The sequence below is a fragment of the Halichoerus grypus genome, chromosome 7 (assembly GCF_964656455.1).
Source record: "Halichoerus grypus chromosome 7, mHalGry1.hap1.1, whole genome shotgun sequence".
In the NCBI taxonomy this organism is placed as follows: Eukaryota; Metazoa; Chordata; class Mammalia; order Carnivora; family Phocidae; genus Halichoerus; species Halichoerus grypus.
In genome coordinates this window covers 144,492,857-144,505,026 of record NC_135718.1, presented here as the reverse complement: position 1 = coordinate 144,505,026, position 12,170 = coordinate 144,492,857, and the positions used below count along the sequence as shown (strand labels likewise).

Sequence of the window (12,170 nt, the reverse complement as noted above, 5' to 3'; positions counted from 1 at the left end):
TGAGGGTCTCTCACATCCTCATTTCCAACGGGTTACCATGGCCTGTTACATCTAGCTGTTGTGGGTGCCTGTCCTCCTCTGTGTCCCAGAGTCCCTGTGCCTGCCGCTGATCAGGGCGGCAGCACCCTGCACCACACCGCTGACTGTGCACCTCCCCTCCAGGCCCAGGGCTCCGTGAGAGCAGACTTTCTCAGCTTCCTGGTCGCGGTACACAGGATAGTTTCCAGGGCAGGAATGATTCAATAAATGTCAGCTGAATGTACTGCTTCACTAACTAACTATCTAATTAAAAATAATTTCAGTCTATTCTATAAAATGCCTCCCACAGATGTCTAATTGTTAACAAACTGTCCATGTGCTCGGCTCTGTTCTTGACTCTCGGTTTATACCTTTATATTTGCTCTCCCAAAGGATCATTTGCTTTTGTGGTTCAACCATTATCTGTACACAGTTATTTCCTGAATCTATCTCCTTATTATAGATCTCTCCTGGCCTTGAGAATTCCCAACTGCAAAGCATCAAAGCCACTTGACGTTCTACAAGGCAAAATATCACCAAACAGCCTCTTCCTATTCCCATCTTTTAATCACTTCAGATAAATGTTTTGTTTTACATGCTGTCCCTTTCTCTGTTTTGGTCACTGTGTTTTCTGCACACCCAGAATGACCACGTTACCTTTGGCAGGCCTGCTGCTTTTGGAGACACAACTCTGGGGGAACTCCTTCTCAAAGACTAGACTGCGTGTGCCTCTCAGAGCTAAGCAAGGCACTTGGTCTGCTAACTTTCATAGCAGAATCTCGCCTGGTACTTGGAAATGAAACCAGTTCATAACTTAGCATCTTGAGTTTGAATTCTAAAAGTAAGAATGTTAGGGTCTTTATATTACTTTTGATACCACACAGAATAAAGGTGCTAACAGCTAACATTTTATCTTAGCTGTCACTTGTCTCAAGAAATAATTAACATTAATCTAAAAAGGTAAAGAACTTACTTCAGGTGGTTTTCTACCTAGAAGAATATAAGTAGCCATAACTTCATCGTATTTCTGATTTATTAAGGCATCATTTATCTCATCTCGTGCAAAACCCATGGTGACCATGATGTCTAGAAATAAAAAAAAAAAAAGCAAAATTTTCTGAAAATGGGTTTATTTTGCAAACAAACCAACAACTGTAAGCAAGCCTGCCAACATGAAATATGAAAACTAAATTCTGAAATGTTATAGTATAATGTTAACTATAAAAACTTCTGGATTATTAATATATAGATACTGCATATTTAGATCCTATACATTGACAATTTTTCATGCAGACACTATCCGTATCATGGGATCCATACTCAGGCGCCTAGTCCGTTTCTCAGCACCTAACGCATTCCTGAGTTGAATGCCTTTGTCCAGCCAGAGACACACGATTTATGACACCCACAAAATCCCTTCTCTTTTTCTCTATCTCTTAACACACTCTCACCACGCACAGAGTGGTTTCTCTCATCTCTTAACAATTTCTGCTTTCTGATCTGAAGGCAGGTTGACTCTTCTTTGGAAGGCCTGTAATGCTTGTTCTTATTGGATTCCAAACACCCTAGAATAGTGAGACCTCGCTGGCCCCTCTGCTCTCAAGTCAGAGAGGGGCACAGCGGAGATGACTCACTTGTTGAGTCTCTGATGGCTTTGGTAATGGACAGAGAAACGCAGAGAACAGGCTGGAAGCAGAGTGCCGCTGGGTGTGGGAGGAAGCACTTTGCCGAGACACTGGAAAATTGAAAGGGAGAGCCAAAGTGTTCATCCCTTCAGCTCAAGTGCCTCCACACTTTCAGCTAAAATACATGCTATGTGTTGCTGATACTTAACAGTCTGACCAGTGCTGATACTTAAACCAGTCATTCCTCCTTTTAGGGACTACTGAAAGAAAAGGATGAGGTTCATCTATGTTATTTTAATTTTTATATTACTGTTGCCAACAACTGAATTAGATCATAGTATACATGCAGACAAACTTGGAATTTGTAATGTTTGGTGTGAAAGAAATTGATGGAAAGAAAAGATGACAATGCAAGTATTTTTCAAATAAAAATTGTTTCTTATTTATATTTTTAAACACTATTTTGGTAGATGACAAGTCTCTTATAGTGGAGGGCCAGCACATCTCACGGTGTTTAAATACTTACCTATTCTTTTCACGTCATTGAAATCTGGTTCAGGCTCACTATATGGCTTTAGCTCTTCTTCCTCATGACCAACATTCATCCACCGATCTTTCATTATTTGCTAGGAAATAAACTTTACATTATGTTTGGCCAATCAGAACATTCCACCACTTATTTTAGCTCTATTTTAGTAAATGTGAAATTTACTGGTTTACTCAACAAGTATCATGATGTCTTCTATCTAAAGTTAGTTTCCAGTTTGATTAGCAGGCCAACAAGAGGCAAAGGACTTTGGGACACACTTACATAACTTATGACAACTACAACTATCATCCTGCACATTCACCGAATGTATCCATTCAAAATAGCTTGCTGCCCATAGTCCTCTAAAAGGAGTGTCTTCTCATTTAAAAGTTTTAACCTAAGGACCTACTGATTTCAACCTCTCCTTCATAGTATTACATTTAGAAGAGACTGTCTCTTTTTCCTGGTCTTTTACCAAATATATGTATACCTGTATTTTAAAATCACCATTTGTTAAAACATTAGGAAAGCAGAGATCGTGGGGCATAGAAATCAGGGTTAGTCAGTAAAGGCAGCTCAGATAATACGGAAGGGAAGAATGGTCAAAATGGAAGCCTAGAGACAGGGATGCGCAAGAATCAGGATAAAGACAGGGACTGGTGTGAATTACCAGAGTCAAACTTAAGTGAGGCTGCTGAAACAAGAGTCCCGGGTTGTTAAAAGGGAACCTAGTGGGAGCACCCAATGGTACGGGAAAATAGTCACAACCTAGTGGGGGCATCTTATGGAACGGGAAAATATTCACAACTGTATATCTGATAAGGGGTTAATATTCACAATACGTACAAGAAATCCTACAACTCAGTAACAACAAAAACTGCCTGATTGAGAAAAGGGCAAAGAACTTGAACAGGTTTTTCTCCAAAAGAATATATACGAAGGGCCAGCAAGCATATGAAAAGATGCTAACGTCACTAATCATCAGGGAAATAAAAACCATGATGAGGTATCACCTCCTTATCTGTTAGGATGGCTACTATCGAAAAAGATGAAAATAACAAGCATGGGTGAGCATGTGGAGAACCCGGACCCCCTATGCACTATTGGGGTGACAGTAAAAAGGTGTCGCTGCTACGGTAAACAGTACGGAGGTTCCTCAAAACATTTAACAGTAGAACTACAGATATGATCTAGTAATTCCATCTCTGGGAATATATCCAAAAGAACTGAAACAGGATCTTGAAGGGTATTTGCACACCCATGTTCATCGCAACGTAACTCACAATAGCCAAGATGTGGAACAACCTAAATGTCTGATGGATGAATGCATAAAGAAAATGTATCTACACACAATGGAATGTTATTCAGCCTTAAAAAGAAGGCAATCCATATGCTATATTGTGGATGAAACTTGAGGACACTTCTCAGTGAAATAAGCCAGCCACAAAAAGACAGATGATCATTATATGAGGGTATCTAAGGTAATCAAACTTCTAGCAACGGGCAGTAGAATGGTGTTTGCCAGGGGCTGGGAGAGGGGGTAACAGGGAGCTGTTCGATGGTGCAGAGTCTCACTCATGTAAGGGGGACAAGTTCCAGAGATCGCTGTCCAACAATGTACACAGAGGTCACAACACTGTAATGTACTCTTAAAATTGTAAAGAGTATACATTTATGTGTTTTTTTACTACACACACAAAAAAGCAACTAGTGGGGAATAATTCTGGGGAAATGATCCTGTATTAATTTAGAAAAATTTTTAACATTTTATTACTATTGAATTCTAGGTTTTCATTCAGGAACATTTTAGGTGTTGATATATTAATACTCTTTTTCCAGGCCCTGCAAAGTATACTCTCCATCCTGTAACTTTACTTGCCAATATTCTCCTAATCAGAAAAATAAAATTCCATATAGAGATCCTTTTGAGGCTAATTGTTTGCCCAGATACCTTCCCTTCATTTAATAATATTTAGCTAAAATCATTCACTAGAAGACAGAACGCCAGAGCAGGCCTCTAAGAACTGGAATCTGTAAGAATACCGCTGTTCTGGCTCGGAGGAATTTTCCAAAGGTTTTGGTCACATGATACATATTTCAATGCAAATCTGTAGATAATTCATATATGCTTAAAATTATGCAGACATGTAACTCTTAACAGATCACCACTAACTTTCTTCTTCCTTTTCCCCATTTTATTGAGATGTAACTGACATATAACTTTGTATTAGTCTAAGTTATACAACATAATGATTTGATATATAAACATATACATAAATATTATGAAATGATCACCACAGTAAGTTAACAACCATCACTTCACATAGTTAACAATTTTTTTCCTCATGATGAGAACTTTTAAGTTCTACTCTCTCAGCAACTTTTAAATACACAATACAGTATAATTAACCATAGTCACCATGTTGTACATTACATCCCTGTAACTGACTCATAACTGGGAATTTGTATCGTCAGACCACTTTTACTTATTTCACCCACCCACCATCCCCCACCTCTGGCAACCCCCAATCTGTTCTCGTTTCTCTAAATTTGTTTTGTGTTTTTTTGGATTCCACATATAAGTGAGATCATACAGTTTTTGTCTTTCTCTGTCTGACTTATTTCACTTAGCATAATGTCTTCAAGGTCATCCATGTTGTCTCAAATGGCAGGATTTCTTTCTTTTTTCCACTTCTGAGCATATACCCAAAGGAAACAAAAATCACTATTTTGAAGAGATATCTGCACCCCTATGTTCACTTCAGCATCACTTACAATACCCAAGACACGCAATCTAAGTGTCCACTGGCAGATGAATGGATAAAAATATACGATATATATTCACATCAGAAATTTAAGTACCTTATCCAGCACATTTAAATAAAGTAGACCCATTTATAAACTTGAAAAACAATAATGCTGTCACTAAGTCTTTAGTGATTATTCATCAATAAGGGAAAAGTGTTGGGGAGGGTACCCAACAGGAAAAAAATAAAAAGGAAAAAAGCAGAGCTGCCAACACCAGCTACATGATTTCCCAAAATATTAAGGTCCTTCCTGTTCCTCATCTCCCCCTTCTCAAATAGTATGTCTGGCAGAAGCCTAGACAGCAGTTGGGCCCTAGTATCTGCAGAAGTAAAATTCTGCTGTTGGTAGAATTTCCTAGGCTGGAAGGAGAATACATAATAAAAATCCTCAGAGAATACAAGGGACCACGTCAGGACAGCCCCACAGCACATGCAATCCCGCCTGCACTTTGCAAGCTCTAATCCAGCCTCCTACTCCCTGACACCGAGCGACTCACTTCCACAGCCGGCGCATGGAGGTGGCAGCACAAGAAGCTGAAGCTTAAAAATGAAAGCCTTTAAACATGTTTAAAATAAACAGAACCAACCCCACCTCTCTCCACACACATGTGCTTGCGCACACGCACATACGTGTGCTCACATGTGGGCACACGCACACATGTATGCATGCACACCCCCCCAATACAAAGAAGTCTAACTGTCCTTTCATCAAAACATTACTTTTTAATGGGAATTCTTTGCACGTTTTTTGATATTATGATGAATGAGGCCGGGCAAAGAAGAAAATGAACATAAGCTAGACATAAATACTTCTGGTTTTTCAAATGAACTCAAATTAAGTCCTCAGTGATGTTCTCAAGTTTAAGATGAAATGTTAAGAGTCTGAAAATAGTAACTAATGGAGTGAGATTTATAAACAGTCAAATCTTCGGTAAGAGGAAGTTAGATTCTGGAAGATTAAGAGTTCATCATGCAACAAGGAACTGGAAGGGAGAGCGCGAGCAAGCAACCCAGGCAGAGGGCACGGTGGGTGTGAAGAGGCCCAAGGGCAAACAACAGTGGCGCCTGTCTGGGGGGCAGCAAGTTCCATATGACTGGAGTGTCTGGTGTGAGATGGGTGGTGAGGCAAGATGAGGGGAGAAAATTAATAGGGACCGGACCGAGAGGGTTTCTTTCAATCACGTGAGGGACATCTTTGGGGAGTATTATTCTGAAGTCTCTCCAGCCAGTGTGCAGAGAGCGGGCTGGAGGGGTTCACGACTGGAGGCCCAGAAATCAGTGAAGAGGCTTTAGTGAGAATCTAGGAGAGATGATGCTAGTCTGAATAAAATGAGGCAGTGGCAATGGGAAAAGAGACATTTTCAATATTTGGCTGGTAAAAATCAACAAAACTTTGTGATTGGATACGCAGGGGTATGAAGAGGTGAGACAATTCAGAGAAAGTGAAGACGGTGTCCAGGTTCCTGGTGTAGACAGCTGAGTAGGAGGGGTTGACACCATTTATTGAGAAAGCCAACTCAGAAAGAGAAGGAGGCTGGATGGGGAAGCACACAGCTGAGTTTTGGAGCAGCTGAGTTTGAGGTGCTACGGGTTATTCAAATAGACCCGTTCTGTAAACTCCAGGGAAGCTCAAGGGAAATCTGGGCTGGGGACGGAGATTCAGGAACGGCCAACACAGAATGACAGAAGCTGTAAAGCGGGTGGGATTTTCCAGGAATACTGAATAGACTCGGAATGAGTAGAAGAGGGGCCATGGCAGAGCCCCACTTAAGGGTTAGAAAGAAAAGTAGCCCACAAAGCAAATGGAGGCAGAAAATCTGCACAGTGTGACCTGGGAGGCAAGGCAAGAGTTTTTGAAAGAGGACAGTGTTGTCCTGCAAAGAAGGTGACCACTAAGTTAGTAATTGGTTGTGTTGAGGAGCAAAGACAGGTGGCTTCGCTGGGGGCAGTTGCAGGGGAGTAGCGGGGCTGGGAGCCAGAAGGCAGTGCGAGGACAAGCAACACACAGGCGGGGAACTGCTGACTGTAAGTGGAGATGCTTCTTTAAAATCAGGCCGGGGGTGCCTGGGGGGCTCAGTCGGTTAAGCGTCTGCCTTCGGCTCAGGTCATGACTCCAGGGTCCTGGGATGGAGCCCCGCGTTGGGCTCCCTGCTCAGAGGGAAGCCTGCTTCTCCCTCTCCCCTTGCTTGTGCTCCCTCTTTCTCTCAGATAAATAAATAAAAAAAATCTTAAAAAAAAAAAAAAGTCAGGCCAGAAAGGGAGGAACAAGAAGGGATACTAGACGACGACTGCGGGGCTGAAGGGTGCCTTTGTCTAAGATGGAAGATACATGTACAAAGGCTAAGAGAGAAAGGTGTCAGCAGAGAGGGGGTGGCACGGCACAGAAGAGGGAGCTTTCCTGAAGGAGATACTGAGACAGCACACATGTATCTCCCAAACTACAGTTAGAGTCCTTGAGGATAAAGGCTGTGCCTTGTGCTATCTTTCCCAACACACATGCTTGTTGTTGCTTTTGAACTGGGCAGTATTTTAAAATAAGGCTGCTACAGAAGCCCTGGGTACAGTGAAGTGTTGAGAGGAGCTTAGCAATGAAGATGGCTAAGGAAGATGCTAGAATGTCCAGGAGACAGACAACCTCGGGCTGCGCTGGGCATGAGGAAATGGAAGGAAAACCTAGAGGTATAATCCGAAGCACTTGATGACAGAATTTGTTCTGGGAATGAGGGAAAGAAAGGCTGGAATCCAAGAGGTTCTAAGTATTTTAACTCAAGTGCCTGGCAGAATAAATAGGGTATCTATGAATTAAGTAAGAAATATAGGAGCAATAAGAGATTTGATAGCTGGACGATAAGCAATTAAAAGCAAAATGAAAATAATCCAAATTTTCTGATGTTTCTCAATTAAACTGTGGTTATTTGGTGTTCATTTCGTAACCATTATGTATCTGTCTACATCAAGGAAAAATATGTATGTGGACCAAACCCTCAGACAACTTGTCTTTTATTTGGGGAAATAAGATTTACTCATAAAACCTGAAAAAATATGAACACATAACAGAATTAACTATGCAAAACTGTGCTATTAGCAGTACATATTACTAGAAACCAAAAGGGCAACTTGCAGTGTGGGCTGGAGTTTTCAGGGAAGGAATCATAAGGAGAGAGGATGTGAAGTGACTCTGGGAATACCAGTAGTTTCTGGATTGGTGGGAGAGTCAAGGCAGAGGGATGTAAGGAGGACATAGTGAAGAAGCTGACTCCGAACCAAGGTAATATGCAATGAAAGAATGGGAGACATAGTGTCTTCAGATGGTGAATTTAAACGTGATCTGATGGGTGATGGTGAAATGCTCTATTTTATTAACAAGGATGATATGCAACATTTTAGAAATCGCACTGTGAGAAGAACAATCTGAGGAAACACAGCGGGAGCGCTGACTCCACTCATCCTCACACAAAGTTAGATCCGAGGCAACGCTCATCCAGGGAAAGTGAGAAAATCCCAGCGATAAGGAAAGACAACAGGCAGCGAGGACAGAAGGGACACAGTTTTGCTGTCCTCTCTTCTTGTTGTAGTCCCTGGGGATCGCCAGGAGTCCATTCAGAAGAGTCTGTCTCACAAAAATAGTTGGGATTTCAAAGCAAGATAAAAATAATCTGAGGAAAAATTTCCTTTGGCAAAAGGAATGGAAGGCAAAGGTGGGGAAGGAAATCTGCTTAAAGGAACATGTAGGGACATTAACTCTATTAATTCTAAATGTGAAGTACTTTTTCAAGAGTGAGGTACAGAGAGCAACAAAATATGGATGTATGCGAGAGGAGACCCACGTGGAAGAAGCCTTAGTTGTGTGAACCTCATGCCCGTACAAAATTCTTCTGTGGGAACCAGAGTTTGTATTGAGGCCAAGGCAGAAATGCCCCCAGAAATGAAGTGCTGTGTGACAGGGGAGTATTCACATAACCCTCGCTGTGTGGTTTCAGGCAGGGTCCAAATCACCAGGCCAGCAAACTGCACTAGACCAGCTGAATAAACTAATCCACTTTGGATTTCATTTGAGATTTCTCTCTCTCTTCTTTTTTTAAGTAATCTCTACGCCCAGCATGGGGCTTGAACTCACAACCCCAAGATCAAGAGTCACATGCTCCCCTGACTGAGCCAGCCAGGCGCCCCTGAGATATCTCAAAACGAGAAACAAGAGGTCAAACAAGATTCCAAACTGAACAAGAGACAGTTTACTCTAGCCATCACTGCCAATGAACATACATGACTACTTGCCGAGAAATTCTATCAAAATAACGGATTCAGATGAATTATAAAGAAATAAATTAACAATGGAAATATACACCCTACACTTTAGGTGCACATTAAAAATTTATGGACTTTAAGATAGCCAGATGGAAATAATTTTTCTTAAATGGTTTCAACCTCTGTAAAAGTTCACCATATGCTTCTGAATCTCTACTTAGAAATCTTGCATTAAAAAAAAGATTATTATTATTATTTGCTTTATTGCCCCTGGTATTGGACAGATACAAGCAAGATTTTTAAGATCATCTTAGCGGCAGCTGAAAAGGTGTTAAAGCAAAAATAAATACTTTTTTGAGGAACACAGATGACAGAGAAAGGGCAATAAGGAGGAGCTTTGCCTTAGGCTCAAATTTTGCATTATTTTGTAAAGGTAACAGTCCACTCTGGTTAAAGACTGGAAAAACTAAAGAAGACATATATAGAGGGGATAGCAGAAAAAAAATTATGTTTTTTTCTAATAAAAATATCTAGACACACCAATATTCCAAAAAATAGGAAAAAAATATAGTGTGTAACATAAAACACAAATCCTTTTAAAATGTGTGAAACCACCCCTCCCATTATTAGCGCAATGAGCTAGCTCTCCAGCATTCATATATACTACCTGAAGAAATTTATGCAACTGTTAGTTCCAGAGACAACAATAGGTCAAGCAAGTAGAATGTGAAACTAATTTCATTCATTTTATTTTCATGGGGGACTAAATATGGTACTTGACATAGAAGGCTGTAAGAAAGACTTTAATAAAGTATGTAATCCTATTTGAGAAGCAACAGGAGGCTATCTGAGTTAAATGAGAAGTTTAGTAAGATAATAAACAGCTGCATAAGATTCTTTAAATTGAATTTCAATATTAACAAATTATATAGTGAAGAAAGACTAGTGTTTGCTCTCATCAGTAACCTTGATCCTCAAGCTAACACTGAAAAAAAATATATAAAGTTCCATTTTTTTAAAAATATAAGAATTAACAGAGGAAATATTTCATATTAAATGTACAAAGCTGATATAGATCTGTAAGACAGATTAATCAGACTCCATTAGACAAAGAGTTCAGAGACACAGAGCTTATATGTAAAGAAGCAAAGTTAACCTAGTCATTAAAAATATTAGGCATTATCGCTGATGAAATAAATACAAATTAAAGCAATTATGACAAACCATATAACTACCATAAAGGCATCAAATACTAGAAATTATTATATCGAATACTGAATCAGGTGTAGAGAACAGATACGTTCAAATGCCTTAGGTCACACAATTTTTAGCAATGAATACAGAAGACCTATCAGACTGTTTATACCCTTTGACGTACTAATTACACTCTGGAGAATATATCTAAGCATGTATCCCAAAGGGGAAAAAAGTGTATCACATTATTTTTAGTAAAAACAATGGAAACAACTCCAATGTGCAACAGGCAGGGGATGATACATAACCCAAAGAGAACAACATTGCTATTGGCAAGGAAGGAGTTCATGTTTATGATAAAGTAGAAAGCACATAACCCAAAACTTTTAAGTTAAAAGAAAAAAAAGAATGCAATGTAATATGAAACATTACTACTGTACAAAAATTTACGTTTATACACTAAAGACTGGTGTTTTGAAAATAGCTATTTTTTAGAGTGTATGGATTTTTTTTTTTTTTTTTTTTTGCTGTACAGCTGCTACTAAAGTTGGTATGAAAAATAAAAGGAGACGAAAATAATTTTTGACATCATTGCTATTTCAAGGGGAGTTTGTCAAGGTTTGGTGTAAGAAATCTTTCTTTCCTTTTTTTTTTTTTTTTTAAATAAACGGTGTCAAGTTTCTCTGGAAAGTTATTTCTGGGAACTGTGAGGCAGACCAGCCTTTGTACGGTGATATCTGCAATATTATGATAATATTTCCAGTGTAGACTCACGGTTCTGTGGCTGGAAAACTTAGTTTTGATAAGCTGGAACAGAAGGTTCCAGACTATACTCAAATACATCAAATTGAGAGTCTGATGATCAAATGTTTTGATATAATAATTTGGCTTTTAAATTCAGCCCAGAATTCTAATACTTTAATCCTTTGCATTTTAATGCTAAGGATGAAAGACTTAAATATGTAAATTAATCATCTTTAAGTGACTAAGTACATACTTAGACATACTAAGAGATCTGTAACATCTATAATAATAATTTTTGTATATTCTTTTTGTTCTTCTCATTACCTGAGCTGATGCCTCAACTATGGACATTTTATTAAGTGATATTCAGGTAAACTAGATTCCTATGATAAAAGTGGGTCATAAAGCAGGATTAGGAAAGACTTATGTTGCCATAAAATTTTATTTATTTTTTAAATAGTCTTTTTTTTTTTTAAATTAAGTAAGCTCTACACCCAATGTGGGGCTTGAACTCATGACCCCAAGATCAAGAGTTGCATGCTCTTCCAACTGAGCCAGCCAGGTGCCCCCGCTGCCATAAAATTTTAGAATTGATACAAGAGTCAACAATTTTAACTTTTTCACTGTTTCACATAACTTCCTATGAATAGTGGTCAAAAATAAGTTTAGAAAAGCAGTAACATGAAAGAAGGCTTTTCTATTTCACAGGCTTCTCTGTGAAAACATTACTAACATATCCTTTTACCCCCAAAGGAAAAAAAAACCCCACAGAAATTATGGGAATGAACTAACTGCATTTAAACAAATAAGTCAGTAAAAAATATCTCATATGTGATTCACTGATATAAAGCATTTAAAATAATTTCCCAATAGAAGTCACCATCCCTTAACTTCCACCAAAGCGTATTATATCTTTTAGTGGAAAATATTTGTGGAAATAAAATTACAAAACCCAAATGAACCTGAGAGCTCTGTCCACAGGGATGACTCACTTATAAGGCTGCCTTC

General features: G+C 39.1%; 1 protein-coding gene across 6 annotated transcripts in view; it reads right to left on the bottom strand.

Annotated features, from left to right (window-relative positions):
* The window catches only part of MARK1 (microtubule affinity regulating kinase 1), a 115,661-nt gene that overhangs the window by 23,619 nt on the left and 79,872 nt on the right, over positions 1-12,170 (bottom strand). For all 6 annotated transcript variants that reach the window (XM_078078381.1, XM_078078380.1, XM_078078382.1 and 3 more), the window contains exons 10-11: positions 2,170-2,269; positions 992-1,104 (exon numbers count right to left, since the gene is read on the bottom strand). In XM_078078381.1, coding sequence (XP_077934507.1) covers positions 992-1,104; positions 2,170-2,269 — 213 coding nt within the window. The remainder of the gene's footprint in view (positions 1-991; positions 1,105-2,169; positions 2,270-12,170) is intronic.